General features: G+C 42.1%; 1 protein-coding gene across 2 annotated transcripts in view; it reads left to right on the top strand.

Annotated features, from left to right (window-relative positions):
- antxr1b (ANTXR cell adhesion molecule 1b) overlaps positions 1-22,345 on the top strand; it is a 102,777-nt gene that overhangs the window by 53,363 nt on the left and 27,069 nt on the right. For both annotated transcript variants that reach the window (XM_037546935.1, XM_017718878.2), the window contains exons 15-16: positions 1,415-1,510; positions 7,717-7,884. In XM_037546935.1, the coding sequence (XP_037402832.1) occupies positions 1,415-1,510; positions 7,717-7,884 (264 nt within the window). The remainder of the gene's footprint in view (positions 1-1,414; positions 1,511-7,716; positions 7,885-22,345) is intronic.

Genomic DNA, 22,345 nt, shown 5'->3' with positions numbered 1-22,345 from the left:
CACTCTTTTACACTTTTACCACTCTATCCATCTGCATGTGCTGAGTTCAGCAGCACAAGATGCGTTTCCATCACTTTTTTTCACATACTGACTATTAAATCACAAAGAGTGGATGGATGAGGATCATTATGAGGGCAAATAATGAGGACAAAATGACCTTTTACAGAGCTTCTGTCAATGGTAATGATTGAAGAGATCAGGGAGTAGAGCATGTGGCTGAAAACTGAGAGTTCCAGTAGAAAGACATTATAAACCTACAAACTTCTTGTTTGAATGATATTCACAGTTTTAGCCTTTTCTAGATCACTATTGTGGTACCACTCCCACTGAAGCATTTGTTTCCTTTTTTATCAAATTGTCCAGCTATGCAGTGATGCAGTACACAGTGAGAAAGTTTGAAATCTCAGGATTCCCACAAACTGTTTTATGATCCGTTATTCACAGCAATTACACTCACCTCATTTGCATTATAAGCACCAAATGAGCAAACACTAGCAAATCTGTGTGTTCTCACCTTCAAAGCCTGCCGCTCTCCATACAGACATAATAATCCAAATCATGTGGTCCAATAACACGTCAAGAGTCAGAGATCATTGTAGAATCAGGGGGACATAAACTCTTCCATTCTAGTCTCTGTTACTCTGTAACATTCATGTTCTGTTGGTTGAGAATATTTCCTTTCAAATGAGACCAAGATCGTGACTGTAGACCAAAGTATATGGGAACAGCACCCGCTTACTTTGGGTACACCATTTTTGACTAAAATTGGGTGACAAGTTAGAGACATTCTTGACTTAAAGACTAAATAGATTTTCTATATCAGTGGTGAAAATGTATAAAAGGGTTCTCTGCAGTGACGTCATAGAAGAACCACTATTGGTTGCCTAAATAACCTTTCAATATATTGTTCTTTATACATTGTAGTAGATGAGATGTGTCTGTATAAGCCAAGCCAAGAATCTTATAGGAACTTTAATTTTTGGGAGTGTATGCACAATTTTGAATATAGTTCATGGCCACACTGAGCTGAAAAACTAGCCTAGCAGCACTGCTTTAGTTCAGCGGCCACACAATTAATTTACAATATGTGAGTAGTAATTTATTAGCCGAATACGCACTCAAGTTATAAGCACTCATGCTCATCTTTATTCTACACGTTATTTCTCAATCTGATGTCTTCACTGTTGTTATTGCAATAAACACAGTATAAAACTGTTCTATGAGCATGTGTCTGAACTTTTGACTGGTATAGCATGTTCTCCTCAGTAGCATCTTGATCGGCTCATCTTTTGACTGCATGCTCTTAAGATGAGGATGAAAGAGAACAAAGAAAATGTGTGCACTTTAAAAGTATTACTCAGAATAATGAGCTTTATTTACTGAGCTTTTAACTCTGGGGAATGTGTCTCTGAAGGATGAAGAGGAAGATGGATATCCAAAAAAGAACTGGCCAACAGTGGATGCCTCGTATTATGGTGGGAGAGGAGTCGGTGGCATTAAACGCATGGAGGTAGGGGTGTCCAGTTAGGGTCCATTCAGAAGCTGCTTCAGATGACTAATAATAATAATAACAATAACAATAATAACAACAACAACAACAACAACAACAACAACAACAACAATAATAATAATAATGAAGATGTTGGTGTAATGATTGAGAAGCTCATGCAGATGTTGTTATACAGATTGAGAAGCTCAGACAGATGTTGGTGTAGGGAAGTAGAAGCTCAGACAGATGTTGGTGTATGGATGGAGAAGCTCAGACAGATGTTGGTGTAAAGATGAAGAAACTCAGACAGATGTTTGTGTATGGATGGAGAAGCTCAGACAGATGTACAAATAGTGAAGCACAGACAAATGTTGGTGTATAGATGGACAGGCTCACACAGATGTTGCTGTCTAGATGGAGAAGCTCAGACAGATCTTGCTGTACAGATGTAGAATCTTAGACAGGTGTTGGTGTATGGATGGAGAAGCTCAGACAGATGTTGCTGTGTAAAGTTTTTAGTTTTTTTTGTTTTAATTTATTTTGCACAATTTAAAATATACACAAATAGGCTAACATAACATACAGCGTAAGGAAAGACAAAAAACCTAATAGGCTTATATGAAGCATCCACCTAAATAACAATAAAATTACACAATATACTAAAAATACAAAACATGTACAACATAATAATGACATAAAACAAACATCAAATAACTTAAGTGTTAGCATTGGCATAACACATAAAACAAACACATTTGAATATGAATGTGCGTTGTGTATGTGCACAAGAGCATCCATGCATATATGAAATATAAATACACTGCTCAAAAAAATAAAGGGAACACTTAAACAACACAATATAACTCCAAGTAAATCAAATTTCTGTGAAATCAAACTGTCCACTTAGGAAGCAACACTGATTGACAATCAATTTCACAGCTGTTGTGCAAATGGAATAGACAACAAGTGGAAATTATTGGCAATTAGCAAGACACACTCAATAAAGGAGTGGTTCTGCAGGTGGGGACCACAGACCACTTCTCAGTACCTTTCTGCTTTCTGGCTGATGTTTTGGTCACTTTTGAATGTTGGTGGTGCTTTCACACTCATGGTAGCATGAGACGGACTCTATAACCCACACAAGTGGCTCAGGTAGTGCAGCTCATCCAGGATGGCCCATCAATGCGAGCTGTGGCAAGAAGGTTTGCTGTGTCTGTCAGCGTAGTGTCCAGAGACTGGAGGCGCTACCAGGAGACAGGCCAGTACACCAGGAGACAGGCCAGTACACCAGGAGACATGGAGGAGGCCGTAGGAGGGCAACAACCCAGCAGCAGGACCGCTACCTCTGCCTTTGTGCAAGGAGGAATAGGAGGAGCACTGCCAGAGCCCTGCAAAATGACCTCCAGCAGGCCACAAATGTGCATGTGTCTGCACAAACGGTTAGAAACCGACTCCATGAGGATGGTATGAGGGCCCGACGTCCACAAATGGGGGTTGTGCTCACAGCCCAACACCGTGCAGGACGCTTGGCATTTACCAGAGAACACCAGGATTGGCAAATTGGCCACTGGCGCCCTGTGCTCTTCACAGATGAAAGCAGGTTCACACTGAGCACATGTGACAGACGTGACAGAGTCTGGAGACGCTGTGGAGAGCGATCTGCTGCCTGCAACATCCTTCAGCATGACCGGTTTGGCAGTGGGTCAGTAATGGTGTGGGGTGGCATTTCTTTGTTCGCCAGAGGTAGCCTGACTGCCATTAGGTACCGAGATGAGATCCTCAGACCCCTTGTGAGACCATATGCTGGTGCGGTTGGCCCTGGGTTCCTCCTACTGCAGGACAATGCTAGACCTCATGTGGCTGGAGTGTGTCAGCAGTTCCTGCAAGATGAAGTCATTGAAGCTATGGACTGGCCCGCCCGTTCCCCAGACCTGAATCAGATTGAGCACATCTGGGACATCATGTCTCGCTCCATCCACCAACGTCACATTGCACCACAGACTGTCCAGGAGTTGGCGGATGCTTTAGTCCAGGTCTGGGAGGAGATCCCTCAGGAGACCATCCACCACCTCATCAGGAGCATGTCCAGGCATTGTAGGGAGGTCATACAGGCACGTGGAGGCCACACACAATACTGAGCCTCATTTTGACTTGTTTTAAGGACATTACATCAACGTTAGCTCAGCCTGTAGTGTGTTTTTCCACTTTAATTTTGTGTGTGACTCCAAATCCAGGCCTCCATTGGTTAATAAATTTGATTTCCATTTGAGATTTTGTTGTCAGCACATTCAACTTTGTACAGAACAAAGTTTTCAATGAGAATATTTCATTCATTCAGAACTGGGATGTGTTATTTGAGTGTTCCCTTTATTTTTTTGAGCAGTGTACATATGTTTATGAAATGATAGATTTATGCAACCATTTTAACTCCTAGCAATAAAAATAAATATCACAATAAATAAAGCAAATAAAATAACAAGAACAACTATAGTACAGATATTAATTGATCTTTTAAGTATCTTTCATAAGATTTTAAAGAAGAACATTTTTTTTGGAATATTCCCTTCATTTGAATATATCTTATAAATAAAAACGCTTATTTGAAAAATATTGATATAATAAATTGTAAGAATTTGAAGTTTCTGACATAAAGGAGCAGATGACAAATATAAATCTGATTGGGTTGCAATCCAAACAAAATGTTTCTGAAGGAAATTTTGTGATGAGTAGTGGAGAAAGTACTTGCTCACACTATATTACAATATGAAAGATAAGGATAAATTAGACTATAATAAAGAGTAAGAAGACAACTTATGTTAATCAAATGACCTCCTTATTACATCAATAGATTTATTTATTTTTCTGCTAACACTTTACACTTTATTTAATTTAATTTAATTAATTTTGCACTTGACACTTGCAGCATCTCAACAGATTCAATTATAATTTTAGATAAATTATTAGAGTATAATTTTTTACCACTAATAATGATAAAATTAGACTTTTTTGTATTTAAAGAAAGTTTATTTAATCTAAACCATGTAGTATAGGCATTTAAACCAACATTAACATCCTTGATCAATGTGTTGAAATTTAAATGTGAAGTGACAAGGGCTGTGTCATCTCAAACATGATTGGAGAAAGAATATTTGAAACGTTACACAAATCATTAATATAAATGAGAAATAATGATGGTCCAAGAAAAGATCCCTGAGGAACCCCACACAATAATCTAGTTTTGCTGGAAGGGCAACCCTTAATACAAACAAACTGCCTTCTGTTGGAAATATAATTTTTTAACCAGTTGTATGTAATATCCAATTTTTTCAACACTATCTGATGGTTAACTGTATCAAAACTTCTATAAAAATTCTACAACTGCAAACTTGTTTTCTTCCAGTGCAGAGGTAACTCTGTCACTCAGGTGAAGCAGAGTCATACAAGTAGAATGAATTTTCTGAAAATACTAATACTGATGTTTATAAAGAAATTAATTAGAATCTAGATGAAAAAGAATCATTTATATGTTATTTTTTTCTAATATCTTTGAAAAACAAAAAATTGATATAGATCTCTAGTTATCAAAACAACATAGATCACCTGCTTTAAACATAGGAATAATCTTGCCAATGTGAGCAAATGGCTGCAATATTGATTGCTTCACCTGCTTGACAAGAAATGTAGAAATACTGCCAGCTGATGATATTTTTAATCCATCAGTTATACCACTTATTTCTTGAATATCAGTAAGTCATTAAGAAATTAGAAATTAGAAAATGATCTGATAAGTCAGTACCCCAGATTTCACCTCTTCATTCAAAGAAATAGTTAAGATGTTATCAATCAAAGTTGCTGAGTTTTCTTTAACTCGTGTGGATTTATAGGTGAAAGGAAAAAAATAACTAGAATAAAGAATATTAAGAAAATCCGTAGTAGGAGTATCTACTTTATTTTTAAAAAGATTTTTATTAAAATGTAATAAAATAAACTAAAATATAACAATGTTTATCCTCCATATTTCTCAAGTCAAGTGATCTGGACAGACTTTCATTAAAACCTTTGACGACAGAGTCAGGTGGGCGATACATAACATCAACAATAACATTCTTTCCATTAAATGTACCAAAAAGCTCCAAAAAACAGATTCTCTCTCCGCCCTATCTGATTACAAAATGAGATCATCCCTAATTTTAAAATCATATTCCTTATAAATCAACAGAGATACTTCACCTCCAGATCTATTTTCTCTTATATAATGAACTGAGTTCTATTTAGGAAGTTTAAAGACATCCTTAGAATCCTCTGTAAGCCACGTTTCTGATAAAGCAATAACAGAAAAGCAATGTTAGATATATAATAAATAAATTTATCATAGTAACAGGAAAGACTTCTTATATTCAAATGAAGAGTAGAGCGTATATTAGAAGACACAGAAACACACAAATCATTAAACTGGCTTTCATTATAAAAAGTACAAATATTAGAGACATCAAATGAGAAAAAATGTAAATCTGGGTTGACGAGTTATTTCTAGAGAGATCAAAAGGCTTGAAAATCTGACCCTTTTTTGCAAACAAAAACAATGTGGTGTAAATATGTAAAGCAATCAAGCACTGTGTAAACATCCAATAGTGAAAATTAATGAGCTAAATTCTGAGCTGACCTCAGACAGTTGCTGTACAGATGGAGAAGCTCAGACATATGTTGGTGTAAGGAAGTAGAAGCTCAGACGGATGTTGATTTAAAGACGAAGAAGGTCAGACAGATGTTGGTGTAAGGATGTAGAAGCTCAGACAGATGTTGCTGTAAAGATGGAGAAGCTCAGACAGATGTTGGTGTATAGATAGAGAAGCTCAGACAGATGTTGGTGTAAGGATGGAGAAGCTCAGACAGATGTTGGTGTAAGGATGTAGAAGCTCAAACAGATGTTGCTGTACAGATAGAGAAGCTCAGCCAGATGTTGCTATACAGCTAGAGAAGCTTAGACAGATGTTGGTGTAAGGATGGAAAAGCTCAGACAGATGTTGGTGTAAGGATGGAGAAGCTCAGACAGATGTTGCTGTATAGGTAGAGAAGTGCAGCCAGATATTGCTGTACAGATAGAGAAGCTCAGACAGATGTTGGTGTAAGGATGGAGAAGCTCAGACAGATGTTGGTGTAAGGGTGAAGAAGCTCAGGCAGATGTTGCTGTATAGGTAGAGAAGTGCAGCCAGATGTTGCTGTACAGATAGAGAAGCTCAGACAGATGTTGGTGTAAGGATGGAAAAGCTCAGACAGATGTTGGTGTAAGGATTGAGAAGACAGATGTAGATTTTTTTTATTAAATGTATGTCACATTTTTCATTTTATACATACACTACTGTTTAAAAATTAGAAAAGAATATTTTCAGTTATATCAAACCAATTTAATTTTAGATTAATCTATGAAATAATTTGAAATAATCTGCTCTTCCTGAACAACTTCACAGCTTTCAGCTAATCAGTATTCTAAAATGACTGAATTTTAAAAAAAAATTTAATTTTTAAAGTTGTAGAACATCAAAAATGAAGTTCTAATAACATTGCTATCAAGAGTTCATCATATTCAAAAATTGGAAATCAAATTTTAAGGTAAATAAGCTGACATAATAAATATAAATTTACGATGAAATATGTATAATTTGTTACATTCTTGTTCACAGAATTATTGAAATACTGAATAAAACATCTAAAATGCCTTTTGGTAAATAGTTCCTATTATTTAAAGCCGCACACTTCGGTGAATAGTTTGTAATATTTGAAACCACACTGAGGGCAGTCATTGGCTAGAGGTTAGGGAATCAGCCCTGTGGCCGGAAGGTCACAGGTTTGATCCGCTGAGCCGACAGTATGTGACTGAGGTGCAGTTGTGTTAGGCACCTAACCCCCAACTGCTCCCTGGGAGCTGTGGATAGGGCTGCCCACCACTCTGGGCAAGTGTGCTCACTGCCCCTTGTGTGTATATGTGTGTGTGTGTGTGTGTGTGTGTGTGTGTGTGTGTGTTCACTAGTGTGTATGTGGTGTTTCACTGCACAGATGGGTGAAATTTCCCTGTTGTGGGACTATAAAGGGTCACTTAATCTTAATAAGTTATTATTGTATGAAGCATAACGAATGAAGAGAGCTACAGTGGTGGTGATGTGTGCACATTGTCTGGTGTGTGTGAGAGCTACAGAAAACTGACCTGCATGTTGATGTGGGTTCTCCAGGTGCGCTGGGGAGATAAGGGGTCCACAGAGGAGGGAGCAAAGCTGGAGAAAGCCAAGAATGCTCGGGTGAAGATGCCGGAGCAGGAGTTTGAGTTCATTCCTACACGAACACTGAATAATGGCATGCGCAAACCCATCAACTCTCAGAAGTGGTACTCACCTATTAAGGTAACATCACAGGAAACCATCAATAATCTGCACACACACTACTGTGTGTGGTGTCTCTGTATATTTCTGCTCCAGTGATTTTTCAAAATTCCTGCATAATTAAGTGGTTATTATGTAAACAGAGTCCTTCAGAGTGGTTTGGTGTAAAACATTCTGTTCTAGGGAAACTTACCGAGTCAGAATTGTTCACAGTGGCGGTGATGGGAACAAGACGTCCACCTCTAAAAGCTCCCTCACAGAAAGATATTACATGAAATGGTTATGAATTCACTGCCTGATGACTGAGACATTTCATTTTATGGTAGTTTTGAGAACTTAAAACTTTGTTTATATCTCAAACACTATAAATTATCCAGAAGTATTGAAAGATTTAGTGAAATTCCCCTCGATTGGAATGAATAAGCAGCATGTGTGTACTGAAAGAGGCTATTTTTAAGTGTTGATGACAGAAACTACTTTTTTTCTATGTCATTGTTAGAGTTAGTATATGATACAGTGTCCCACAATCTAAGAAGTAGCATGAAGAATGAACTGCAGCGATCAAAGCATTCTGACATGGACAGATGCATGTGCTGAACAGCCCATTCCCTCATTTTCACTTATTGACTGATAAATTGCGAAGCATGGACAAGGCTGATTGTGAGCTCAATTTTCCTTCATCTGAGGTCTATTCTGAGCCACAACAGCGCTGCATCCTTTCACCTCTAAACAAACCCAATCTCCTCAACACCAGCTCATCTGTACTTCATCCAGAAGCAAAATATTAATGATCAGGCTGCTGTTTGGAAATTACCTGCAGGAGAATAAAACAGCACCTCTAATCAGCTGCAGTGAAATCCAGCCCTGAGCCCTCCATCAGCTTTTAAATGGTCTATCAATGGGTTCTTCACCCTTTTGACCCACAAAGCCTATTCAAACACAACAGTTCATCAAATCAAATCAAATTTATTTGTATAGTGCTTTTTACAACTGATGCTGTCACAAAGCAGCTTCACGGAATTCCAGAAAAGACAAAGTTTTAACATGAATGTAAAACCCCCCAGGTGAGCAAGCCAGGGGTGACAGTGGCAAGGAAAAACTCCCTCAGGGCTGAGGAAGAAACCTTGGGAGGAACCCCAAGGCTCACAAGGGGGAACCCATCCTACTCTCGTCAAACTACCTAGAAAGTGGATAGCAGGAGAGCTTGACAGACAGTCGTCCTTCAGTGTCAGGCCGGACATATGGGCGGTGGTATACTCTGAAAAAAGGCAGTTAGATGGAATTTAGTTTTATTATGTTTGTTTATACATAAAACAGGGAATGTGAACATTTCCAGAATTTGGCTTATGACTCTGGCAGATCTGACTATAACACCTTAACTAAACGGAGAGAACCAGAAGGACACACAGACACGAGAGCACTCTGAAACAGTTTGGCATCCCTCCGCCCCACCGTCCACAAACCTGAATGAACGCATGCGAGCAGCGGGATGATAGCACTAGTGTCTCAGTTTACTATACTTCTGTGTCCATGGACTCCTGGATCTGCCACCTTTATCTAAGGGGGAACATTAAATACCAAAAGCTAAACAAATAAGTTTTCAGTCTAGATTTAAAGATTGAGACTGTGTCTGAGTCCCAAACATTTTCTGGAAGATCATTCCAGTGTTTGGGGGCTTTATAAGATAAGGCTCTTCCCCCATCTGCAGCCTTATGAATTCTAGGAACTATTAATAAGCCAGCACTCTGGGATCTGAGTAGACATGATGGCTCGTAATAGGAAATAAGGTTTTGCAGGTACTCAGGAGCTAGCCCATGTAGGGCTTTATATGTCAATAAAAGAATTTTATAATCAACGTGGAACTTAACAGGCAGCCAATGAAGTGATGATAGCACTGGACTGATATGATCAAATTTTCTAGTTTTAGTGACTAGAAACTAGAAAGACTACCTGTGTGTGACAGTGTAAGTGCGCGCATGTTCTAAACTGTTCTTCCTCCCAGGAGGAAACTGTGATGTATGTGCAGTCAGTCATTGTTCCTATTATTAGACTGCGTGGGGTGCTGTTTTCCCTGAGAGCTATTACTCCCTGATTGCTGCAATAAACCACGACTAGAAGAAGTGTGACCACCGTCTCTGCCTGTTCTCTGTGTAGTTTGCTTTAACTTATCACTATAAGTTTAACTTTATCACTATATTAACTTATAGTGATAAGTTAATACAGAGACATAGTTTGGTAAACTAAAGCAGTATTAAGCTGAAAACATAATATAAATTGGCGACGAGTATGGATTGAGCCTTATGCATGCAAAAAGAGCAGCAGGAGCCAGTATTGACTGAGCAGGCTAACTCTAACAGGCTAACTACATGTAGCAAGAGAAGTGCAGCCGAGGATTTACTACCTACAAGCCAATACGAAGCCCACAGAGTACAATGGCGCACATTATCGGACAGATTGAGACCTTCGACGAAGCAAGAGACCAGTGGTCTACCTACGTGGAGAGGTTTGAGCATTTTGTTCAATCTAATGGCATTACTGAGGAAAGAAAAGTGGCAGAAAAGTGGTTACTACTTATGGCTTACTCTGTAGCCTTATCGCTCTAGAAAAACCGGGAGAGAAAACGTACAAAGAAATAGTGGATGTGTTGCTGGCTCACTTTTCCCCAAAGCCCATAGTGATTGCAGAGCGTTACCGTTTCCATAAACGCAACCAACAAGAAGGGGAAATTATTGCACAATTTGTGGCTGTTTTAAAGAAGCTGGCCGAGCATTGCGAATTTGGAGATTATTTACAAGATTCGCTACGTGATAGATTGGTGTGCGGTCTAAACAATGAAGCCATACAGAGAAAACTCTTGACAGAAACTACACTCACATACAAAAAAGCGGTGGATATAGCCATGTCCATGGAAACAGTAGCAAGAATCCCAAGATCTCAGTAATTCATTGAAAGTCAATGCAATGGCCATCTCCACATGCAAATGTCCCAGATGTGGCAAGACGAATCACAAGGAAAGTGAATGTTTTTACAAGGAACAGCATTGCCATAATTGTAACAAGAAAGGACACATTTCTCATATGTGCAGAAACAAAAAGACAGTGAAAAATGCAGCAAAGCCTGAAAGTAAAAATCAACACAAAAAGTGGAGAGACAAACCTATAAAAGGACACATACACAAGGTGGAAACTAACAACACAAGTGAAAATAATTCAACTACCGACACAGATTCAGAACTGCCATTACACAAAGTCACAACTGTCCAGAATGACACCGCAGGAGTGAGTGTGACAAAGAATACTAACTCGATGCTGTCAGTGATTTTAGTAAGGCCAGAGGTGGAAGGACTACCAATTAACATGGAACTAGATACAGGTGCAGCAGTATCTCTGATCTTTGAAGAGCTGTACAGAGACAAACTAGCTCATGTCCATCTGCGTAACACCAGCATGGTCCTGAAGACTTACACGGGTGAAATGATGTCACCAGAAGGAGTCATCAAAGTGAGAGTCAAGTTGAACAAACAGAGAGTTCGACTGCCGTTCTATTTAGTAACAGGAAATGGACCTGCACTTTTCATCCGTGAGTGGCTACGCAGAATCAGACTTAACTGGAGTGAGATCAAAACTGTAAGATGTGTGTATCAGACTGATGTTGAGACACTAGCCTTTGCAAAAAAGGCATGCTAATGTCTTTAAAGAAGGCCTGGGAACAGTCAAAGATTTTCAAGTGACGCTGGCTCTGAAACCTGACCAGCAGCCTAAATTTCTGCAAGCAGGCGTGGGACCGTATGCACTCCGATCAAAAGTGGAAGCTGAGCTAGAGCGTCTTCAAAAGCAAAGAGTGATTTCACCATTCAAGTTCAGTGAGTGGGCGACCCCAATCATACCAGTGATTAAGAAGAGTGGAGGAGTAAGAATTTGTGGAGACTTTAAAGTAACAGTGAACCCAGCTCTGTGCGCAGAATATTATCCCTTACCACATATAGACTTGTTTGCATCACTTGCCGGTGGACAGCGCTTTAGCAAGCTGGATCTTTCACATGCCTACCTGCAGGTACCAGTCAGTGAGATGTCCCGTCACTACCTCACAATCACCACTCATAAGGGTCTGTTTGTTTATAATAGGCTACCCTTTGGGATTACCTCAGCACCCTCCATCTTCCAAAGAGTGATGGATCAAGTTCTGCAAGGACTCCCTAACGTGCATTGTTTCTTAGATGACGTCTTAGTCACTGATGATGTTCAGCATCTGAAAAACTTGGGGGCAGTTTTGTGTCATCTTGAGGAATTTGGCCTCCATGTACAGCAGGAAAAGTGTGAGTTCTTCAAAAGTTCATTGGAGTACTTGGGACACACCATTGATGCAGCAGGACTTCACAAGTCTCCAGACAAAATACAAGCAATTGTGAAAGCTCCAGCTCCAATTAATGTGAGTCAACTAAGGTCATTTTTAGGACTAATCAACTACTATGCCAGATTTGTCCCTGACCTAGCTACCATACTGCATCCTCTGAATGCATTGTTGCATAAAAGTGTGAAGTGGAATTGGTCAGTAGGATGTGAAAAGGCATTCCAAGAAGCCAAAAGTCAGTTGACAAGCAAGAGTGTACTCACTCATTATGACCCACGATTTCCAATCAGGTTAGCATGTAACGCATCACCATACGGCGCCGGAACCGTGATTTCTCATGTGCTGTCTGATGGGCAGGAGAAACCCATAGCTTTCGTCTCTAGGACATTAAGTAAGGCAGAGCTAAATTATTCCCAGATAGAACGGGAGGCACTGGGGATTATCAGAAAGTGTCAGAAAGTTTCATGCTTATCTCTATGGACGGCATTTCACCCTGCTCACTGACCACCGTCCATTGACAACGATCCTGAGCCCCAACAAAGCAACTCCATCCATGGCTGCAGCCAGACTTCAAAGATGGGCTCTTGTACTTGCTGCCCATAATTATACAATTCAGTATAGAAGCGCTGCTGACCATGGTAATGCTGATGGATTGTCTCGTCTACCACTCCCAGTACAACTCAAAGAGAAACTAGGAACAGTTAATGCCTATCTTATCCATCATTTGGCATTATTGCTGGTAGCCAGCTCAGAGATCTGTAAGGAGACTAGGTCTGACCCTACCCTTGCTAAGGTCTTGGAGATGGTGTCAACTGGATGTTTCCCCACCACCAAAGGTGCTGATAGCAATCTAACACCATATCTAATCAGACAGAACGAGCTTACAACCCTGAAAGGCTGTCTGATGTGGGGCAATCGAGTAATTGTACCACCCAAACTGAGACAAATAGTTTTGGAAGAGTTACACACAGGGCATCCTGGTGTGGTTAAGATGAAGGCTGTAGCACAAAGTTACATTTGGTGGCCAGGCGTCGATGCTCAAATTGAAGAAAAATCTAAAACCTGTACATCATGCCAGCACAATCAGAGGTCTCCAAGTCTGTCACTGCTACTTCCTTGGCCATGGCCAGGAGCACCCTGGCAGCGGATTCATGTAGATTTCGCAGGGCCTTTCGAAGGACGCATGTTCATGGTGGCAGTGGATGCCCATTCAAAATGGCCAGAGGTTTGTTTGAAGGAGTCAGCAACGGCATGCAAAACCATCCAAGTACTGAGGAACATGTTCAGTCACTATGGCTTACCTGAAGTTCTGGTGAGCGACAATGGTCCACAATTTGTTTCGGATGAGTTCTCTAGGTTCCTCAAAGCCAATGGGGTGAAACACATGCGTTCTGCTCCATTTCATCCTGCTGCGAATGGCCTCGCGGAGCGTTTTGTGCAGACATTTAAGCACTCCCTAAAGTTATCTAAGGGATCTACGTCTCTTCAAGAAAGGCTTGATTCCTTCTGCACTACCGAAATTCGCCACATGCCACCACAAAAGAGACACCTGCCATGCTTTTTTTACAAAGACTCCGAACACATCTGGATCTTCTGAAACCGAGCTTAGCAGCTGTCGTGAGTCATGCTCAGGAAAATCAGTGCAGCTACAGGGCTAAGCATTCCAAAGATCGCAAATTCAAAGTAGGTGATCCAGTGTTGGTCCGTGATTATCGGCGCGGGGAGGAAAAGTGGACAATGGAGGAAAAGTTGGCAATGTGTCATCTAAAAGGTCCAGTATTGTACACGGTTGAAGTTGGATCTTCTCAGCTCTGGAAACAACACACAGAGCAGATGTTGGCTTGTCATCCAGAAATCTCCAAACAGAACAAATTCAGCCAAGTAAAAGACCATCACCTTCTGACACGGACTGTGTACAACAAACTTCAGGAGCTGTTGAACAACATGAACCAGAATCTGTGGCTAGCAGGTCTGTTGCAAAGACTTCAGAACACATTGAAGCTACACCTGCAAAACCACAAGATTCACCTACACAGGTCATAAGAAGATGCCCATTCAGAGTTTGTAAACCACCTGATAGACTTAACTTGTAAAGCCCATTGTATATGGGGAAAACCTGGACGTTTTTGTGTACAAAGTTAGCTTGTGAGTCAGGTCCCAACACAAGGCAGAATAATCCTTGACCCCACTCAAGGTTTTGGGGCAGTCTACCCCCAGCCTTAGTTAAAAAAAAAAAAAAAAGAGAAAATTTGTACATTCAATAAGAGGGGGGTAGTTGTGATGTACTTCAGGAGCTGTTGAACAACCTGAACCAGAATCTGTGGCTAGTAGATCTGTTGCAAAGACTTCAGAACACATTGAAGCTACACCTGCAATACCACAAGATTCACCTACACAGGTCATAAGAAGATGTCCATTCAGAGTTCGTAAACCACCTCTGCCTATTCTAAATTGAGCTAAATTGAGACACAAAAGACTTCACAAAACAGCGTTATCTAATCAAGCAGCACAGTGTGAACACAACAAGCGAGCCAAAGGCTTCCGAAGCAAGTGCCGCCGCGCAGCTTTTGAACACGAAGTCCCGACCCTCTCTTGGTCCGGACGTGCCCTCTGATTGGCCAGTATGTGACGAGCGTGACAAGTATGATGATTGACACCCCGATAGACCGACTGGCGCAAAAAAGAGGAGAGAAAAGAGAGCTAAAGAGGGAGCATGATAAGAGAGAGAGAGAGCAAGAGAGAAAAAACATGCACAAGGCGCTCACACGTAACACGCCCACCCCAAAAAGCGAACATGTAAAGCATGTTTGCGATACTCAGCTTTCTTAAGAAAGTTCAAAGTCACCAGTACAACACTATCCACAAAAACAAAGTTATTACAACATTGTCTGATCCTTTCTTGTGCTTAATCTCCAAGTCGTACTCCTGGACTATAGAGACCATCTCATCAAACGTTGATTCTGGTTATACATCCTGGATAAAAATACCAGAGGGTTACGGTCAGTGTACACAGTCACTGGTATTGGACAAGAACCAATGTAGACCTCAAAATGTTGTAAAGACAACAATAAGGCTAAAGTCTCCTTCTCAATTGTGGAGTAATTAAATTGATGTGAAATAAGTAACACAAAGGTGGAGAGAAGTGGCACAAATGTAGATCAATGCCAGGATCATCCTCTTGAAGTAAAACAGCGCCAGCACCCACAGCACTTGCACTGCACATGTTACTGTCCCCACACTCTCCCCTGGACTGTAGCCTTTTGTGGGTACATAACATTTGGAGGCTCGTCCAGGATAGATCACTGATAAATTGTTCATAGATCATCAAATTAATGAACTGGCCCATGGTGCTTGTGGGTGGCCTGGCATTGGTGTTCTAACTTTATATATGCGTACAGTATGGCAACCTTCGACTTGCAGTTGTTCATTGCTTCACCTAGCCTGGAGGCAATTGAGAAGAGTTGCAAGGATGACTTACTGGAGATAGCAGCATATTATGGAGTTCAAGTAGCTAGACAGTCTGTTAAGAAAGATGTTAGAATTAAGATCATTGATAAGTTGAAGGAATTGGGTGTTTTAGAGTTTCCCCAACCTGTTACTACTTCTGTGGTGGAGAGTGATGTTGAAAAGGTGGTGACTCCTGTTGATGGAGCTACGGAGCAAGCTAAGCCTGAAGTTGATCTCAGGGCAACATTGCCTCATTTCGATCCTTTTTCTCCTGGGTCTTCAGGATCACTTCATGAAGCTCGTGCTAAGGTACACATCACACATCTCCAGTTGAAGGCTCAGGAAAAAACACATGCACAACAGGCAGAGCTAGACTTAAAGTTGGCCATTCAGAAGATGGAGCTTGATGTTGATCGGGAGGTCCGACTACGGGAATTGGAGATACAAGCAATGATGATTGCTCCTCATCCAAACAAGAGCATTGTTTTGGTAGACAGGCTTCTTTCAGTTAACCCTACAGCTTAAACTGGTACTCCTGACCCAAGCTACCAGCCTTTTATTACTCAGGGCACTATATCTCTTGAGGGTAGTGAGCAGCTTCAATGTCCTGTGAATATTTTGCATGATACTGGTGCAAGTCACTCATTTGTTTTAGCTGGGTTGTTGCCCTTTTCTGAACAAACATTCTGAGGTTCACATGTGTTCTGCCGTGGCATTGCAATGAACTATGTTAAAGTTCCTTTGCATCATGTTTTGTTGTCCTCAAGTCTAGCCACTGGATTGTACAGAGTTGGAATTTGTCCTTCTTTGCCTGCTGAAGGTATCACATTTATTATGGGGAATTACATTGCTGGGGATAAAGTTCTCCCAGTGTTAGAGGTTCTGGATAGTCCTAAGCCTTGTAGCTCACCAGTTGAATCCTTAAATCATTCTACTGTATTTCCAGCATGTGTTGTCACTTGTGCTAAAGCTCAACTTCTAGAAGATGTAGTTGATTTGTCTGATTCATTCTTAGCTGAGGACAGTTTGCCAGACCCTGCTCTGTCAAGACCTCCATTTGTTTCATCAAAGGACTGTAGACAAAATAGAGATATTGGAGATATGGAAGCTGATAAGTTGGCCATCAGCTGAGATTAACTTATAGAGTCTCACAAGGCAGATTCTGATCTAAGTAATTGTTTCTCTGGGGTAAGCAGTAAAGACAGTCTCGGTGATAAGTTGCATTCTTCCTTAATCAGGGTGTGATGATGTGAAAATGGTCTCCTCATGTTAAGGCAGAGGCAGAAAGTGTTTATCAGATTGTGATACCTATTCCGTTCAGACAACATGTACTACAGATAGCACATGACCATCCTTGGTCAGGTCATCTGGGTATTACCAAGACGTATTCCCATGTTCTGAAACATTTCTTCTGGACTGGTCTTAGAAAGAATTTTGTCATTCTTGTCATGTTTGTTAGTGTATGGGAAAGCCCAATCAGGTTATTCCTCCTGCTCCACTTTGTCCTATTCCTGTCATTGGAGAACCTTTTGAAAGGGTGCTGATTGACTGTGTGGGTCCATTACCTAAAACCAGATATGGAAATCAGTACTTGTTAACGGTTATGTGTACTGCAATTTGTTTCCCTGAAGCTATCCCTTTGTGAAAGATTACAACCCCAGTTGTAATCAGAGCTCTGATCAAATTATTTACTACTTTTGGCCTGCCAAAAACTGTACAGACTGATCAGGGTACAATTTTTTTTTGAGCGTCTGGTGGCCGGGCATTTTTTTTGAGCGTCTGGTGGCCGGGCATTCACTCATGGTGCCCAGCCGGGCCCAGCCCGAAGGAGCTACATGAGTCCTCCCTCCCATCGACCCACCACCGATGGGAGGGGCAATAGTAGGGGTTCGGTGCATTGTGGATCGGGCAGTGTCCGAAGGCGTGGGCCTTGGCGTTCTGATCCTCGGTTGCTGAAACTGGCTTTTGGAACTTGGAATGTTACCTCGCTGACGGGGAAGGAGCCTGAGTTGGTGCGCGAGGTTGAGAGATACTGGCTAGATATAGTCGGGCTCACCTCAACACACAGCTTGGGCTCTGGGTCCAATCTCCTTGAGAGGGGCTGGACTTTATTCTTTTCTGGAGTTACCCATGGTGAGAGGCGGCGGGCAGGTGTGGGCTTTCTCATAGCCGCTCGACTCGGCGCCTATATGTTGGGGTTTTCTCCGGTGGATGAGAGGGTAGCTTCCCTACGCCTTCGGGTTGGGGAACGGGTCCTTCCTAGAGTCCTTGGGAAGGGTGCTTGAAAGTGCTCCTCCTGGACACTATTGTCCTGCTGGGGGATTTCAACACTCACGTGGGCAATGACAGTGAGACCTGGAGGGGTGTGATTGGGAGGAGTGACCTCTCTGATCTGAACCCGAGTGGTGTTCAGTTTTTGGACTTCTGTGCAAACCACAGATTGTCCATCACGAACATCATGTTTGAACACAAAGATGTCCGTAAGTGCACATGGCACCAGGACACTCTAGGCCGCAGTTCAAATGATTGACTTTGTAGTCGTGTCATCGGACTTGCGGCCATGTGTTTTGGACACTCGGGTAAAGAGAGGAGCTGAGCTGTCAACTGATCACCTGGTGGTGAGTTGGATCAGGTGGTGGGGGAAGATGCCAGTCAGCCCAGGCAAGCCCAAACGTATAGTGAGGGTTTGCTGGGAACGTCTAGCAGAAGAACCTGTCAGATTGATCTTCAACTCACACCTCCGTCAGAACTTTGTTGGGGGACATTGACTCAGAATGGGCCATGTTCCGTTCCTCCATTGTTGAAGCGGCTGACTGTAGCTGTGGCCGTAAGGTAGTTGGTGCCTGTCGGGGCGGTAATCCTCGAACCCGGTGGTGGACACCCCAGGTGAGAGATGCCGTCAAGCTGAAGAAGGAGTCCTACCGGGCATGGTTGGCCTGTGGGACACCAGAGGCAGCTGGCAGGTATCGACAGGCCAAGCGATCTGCGGCTTCAGTCGTCGCCAAGGCAAAAACCCGTGTGTGGGAGGAGTTTGGTGAGGCCTTGGAAAGTGAATTTAAGTTGGCTCCGAAAAGATTCTGGCAAACCGTCAGGCGACTCAGAAGGGGAAAGCAGTGTGCCACTAGCACTGTATATAGTGGAGATAGTGTGCTGCTGACTTCGACTGAAGACGTCATTGGGTGGTGGAAGGAATACTTTGAGGACCTTCTCAATCCCACCGATATGTTCTCCAGTGAGGAGGCAGAGTCTGGGGACATGGGAATAGGCTTGTCCATTACTGAGGCCGAAGTCGCTAAGGTAGTTAAGCAGCTCCTTGGTGGCAAGGCTCCAGGGGTGGATGAAATCCGCCCTGAGTTCCTCAAGGCTCTGGATATTGTGGGGCTGTCTTGGCTGACACGCCTTTTCAACATTGCGTGGACATCGGGGGTGCCACTGGATTGGCAGACTGGGGTGGTGGTGCCTCTTTTTAAAAAAGGGGACCGGAGGGTGTGTTCCAACTACAGGGGAATCACACACCTCAGCCTCCCTGGTAAGGTCTATGCAGGGGTACTGGAGAAGAGAGTCCGGCTTATAGTCGAACCTCAGATTCAGGAGGAGCAGTGTGGGTTCCGCCCTGGTTGTGGAACACTGGACCAACTCTTTACCCTCTCCAGGATTCTGGAGGGTTCATGGGAGTTTGCCCAACCAGTCCACATGTGCTTTGTGGATTTGGAGAAGGCATTCTACTGTGTTCCCCGGGGTATTCTGTGGGAGGTGCTTCGGGAGTACGGGGTACATGGCTCTTTGCTACGAGCCATTCAGGCCCTGTACAAACAAAGCAGGAGTTTGGTTCACATGGCCGGCAGTAAGTCAGACTCGTTCCCAGTGAGAGTTGGACTCCGTCAGGGCTGCCCTTTGTCACTGATTCTATACATAATTTTTATGGATAGAGTTTCTAGGCGCAGTCAGGGGATGGAGGATGTCCGGTTTGGTGACCTCAAGGTCACATCTCTGCTGTTTGCAGATGATGTGGTCCTATTGGGGACATCAGGCCATGAACTTCAGCTTTCGCTGGATCAGTACCTCTAAATCCGAGACCATGGTTCTCAGGCGGAAAAGGGTGGAGAGCCCTCTCTGGGTCGGGGATAGGCTCTTGCCTCAAGTGGAGGAGTTCAAGTATCGTGATTATATCACCCAGCTGGCCTCGGAATCCCCCTTGGAGAGCTAGTGGAAGTGACTGGGGAAAGGGAGGTCTGGGCCTCATTGCTTAGGATGCTGCCCCCATGGCCCGAACCCCAGAGAAGCGGAGGATAATGGATGGATGGATGGATGGATGGATGGATGGATGGATGGATGGATGGATGGATGGAGATATGAACTAGATGTTGGGCCACAGCTTTTTCTAAGATCTTAGATATAAATGGTAAGTTAGAAATAGGCCTGTAATTAGACAATATGCTAACATCAAGATTTGGTTTCTTGATCAGAGGTTTGATAACTGCTAGTTTAAAAGCTTTGGGTACATGGCCCAGGCTAAGGGACGAGTTTACTATAGTTAAAAGAGGGTTTGTAATAACTGGTAATACTTCTTTGAGTAATTTTGAGGGAATTGCATTGAGTGTGCAGATTTGCAGAGGAGATAATCTTCTCTAGCTCTAGCTGTGGGAGTGGGTGAAAAGTTTCCATGCTCTTTTCTACAGCTGTGTTTTGTTTTATATCAGCCAAGTCAAATGACAGCCAAGTTGGATTTAATACTGTGAGTTGAATTTGTTGTCTAATATTTTCAATTTTATTATTAAAGAAGTCCATAAAAATTTTACTGGTGAGAGTTGCCGGGAATTTCTGGTTCAGTACCTGCCTGATTTTTTGTGATTCTGGAAATCACACTAAACAGTACTCATGGATTATATTCATTATGTCCTTCCAAGCAGAGTGGAACACTTCCAGATTCCACATTTTCTAAAGTGGATCAAAAGGTCTTTTCTAAATAATTGGTTAGTAAATCTAACTCCATTTGGTCTAATGGCGTGGAGACTGGGGTTGATAGTTCTGGAAGGTTTTCTATGAATTGTGGGGCGGTAAAAGGTTTTATTGAGTGCTTTGTAGAATAGAGTGGGTATGTACATATATTATGGCTAAGACATAGCTCATATGAAATTAGGTAATGGTCGGAGATTGCTGATGTTTGTGATAAGATATTAAGCCTGTTTATGTTAAGACCTAGTGTCAAAACTAAATCTAAAGTGTGACTACAGTAGTGTGTAGGCCCTGTTACATTTTGGATAATACCAACAGAGACTAGAATTGAAGTAAATGCTTTTTTTAGTGGGTCATCTGCCTTCTCAAAGTGGATATTAAAATCTCCTACAATTATTACTTCATCATTGCACACAGCTAGGTTTGCAGCAAAATCACTAAATTCTTTTAAAAATTCAGAGTAGGGCCCTGGTGGTCTGCAAATTTTAAATAATGAAAATGCGTTCTTTTTCATCACCAGATTTGTAACGTGAATGGAAAGGACCTGAAAGGAAGTGAAGGTGTTACATTGTTTCTGACTAATATCTAGGGTATTTTGCTAGATTACACATACCCCCTTGCCATGTCCCTTGCTTGATAATCTTTGCCTATGTACATAATTATAGCCTACAGGCGTGGCTTCATTTAATGCTGTATATTCATCTGGCCTAACCCATGTTTCAGTGAGACAGAAAACGTCCAATTTATGATCACTTATGATTTCATTTAAGATGACTGCTTTTGAGTTAATTATCTTATACTGAGTAATACAAACTTTAGATCTAAGGTGTTAATGCTATCATCTGAGTACGGATATGTTGATTAGATTGTTTAAATGGGTTGATTGAGTTTTTCTATGATTAAATTTAGTTTTAATTTAGGGCAAAGACAGTCTTGAACCTGGGTGAAACCTAAAGGCGGTTCGCAGAGGATTGGTTTAGCCTGTCTGTCTGCGGCCTGGTCCTGGCTCTGGATTGTCAGCAGCTGTTTACACTACTCTACCGTCTAACTAAAAGACTATGAGCTATGCGGCAAGAAAGTAAGACAGCACCCTCCCGCCTGGGGTGGACACCATCCCTACCTATGAGACCAGGCTTGCCCTCGAAATGTAACCAATTATCTACAAAGCCTTGATTTTCAGAACACCACTTGGACATCTAGCAGTTTAACGCTGAAAGATTGCTGTAGGCTTCAGTGCCACAACGCGCTGCATTAGGAAGGGGCCAGAGCAAATTATGGCAACGGACATCATCTGGGCCTGTTTAATTACTTCTCTAATGTTACCCTTAGTTATCTCAGACCGCCGCAGACAAATATCATTGGGCCCATACATGAATGACTATCCTCGAATATCTCTTATTAGATAACAGTCTAAGGTTGCCACTTATGTCCAGCACTCTGGCCCCTTGTAAACAGCTAACTGTTACTGCTGGCATCCCTATAGGAGTAGCTAATTTCACGTGTTGGACAATCAAGTCTCCTATAACCAGGGAACTCCTCAGCGGGTGCTTCACTGAGCGGGGCAAACCTGTTTGACACGCAAATCGGAGGAGCGTGGTGTTCCGGTAGGCTAGCTTTGGCCTCAGCATTAGCATTAGCCTTCGCTTTCCGGCTAGATTGCCGAGATGTCACCCATTCATCCTGCTGTGAGGGCTGTAACACGAGAGTCACGGGGGTGCTAACTCGCCCT

This window comes from Pygocentrus nattereri, chromosome 18, assembly GCF_015220715.1.
Source record: "Pygocentrus nattereri isolate fPygNat1 chromosome 18, fPygNat1.pri, whole genome shotgun sequence".
Lineage (NCBI taxonomy): Eukaryota > Metazoa > Chordata > Actinopteri > Characiformes > Serrasalmidae > Pygocentrus > Pygocentrus nattereri.
The sequence above is the reverse complement of the archived record's forward strand: the minus strand, read 5'-3'. Positions and strand labels throughout refer to the sequence as shown.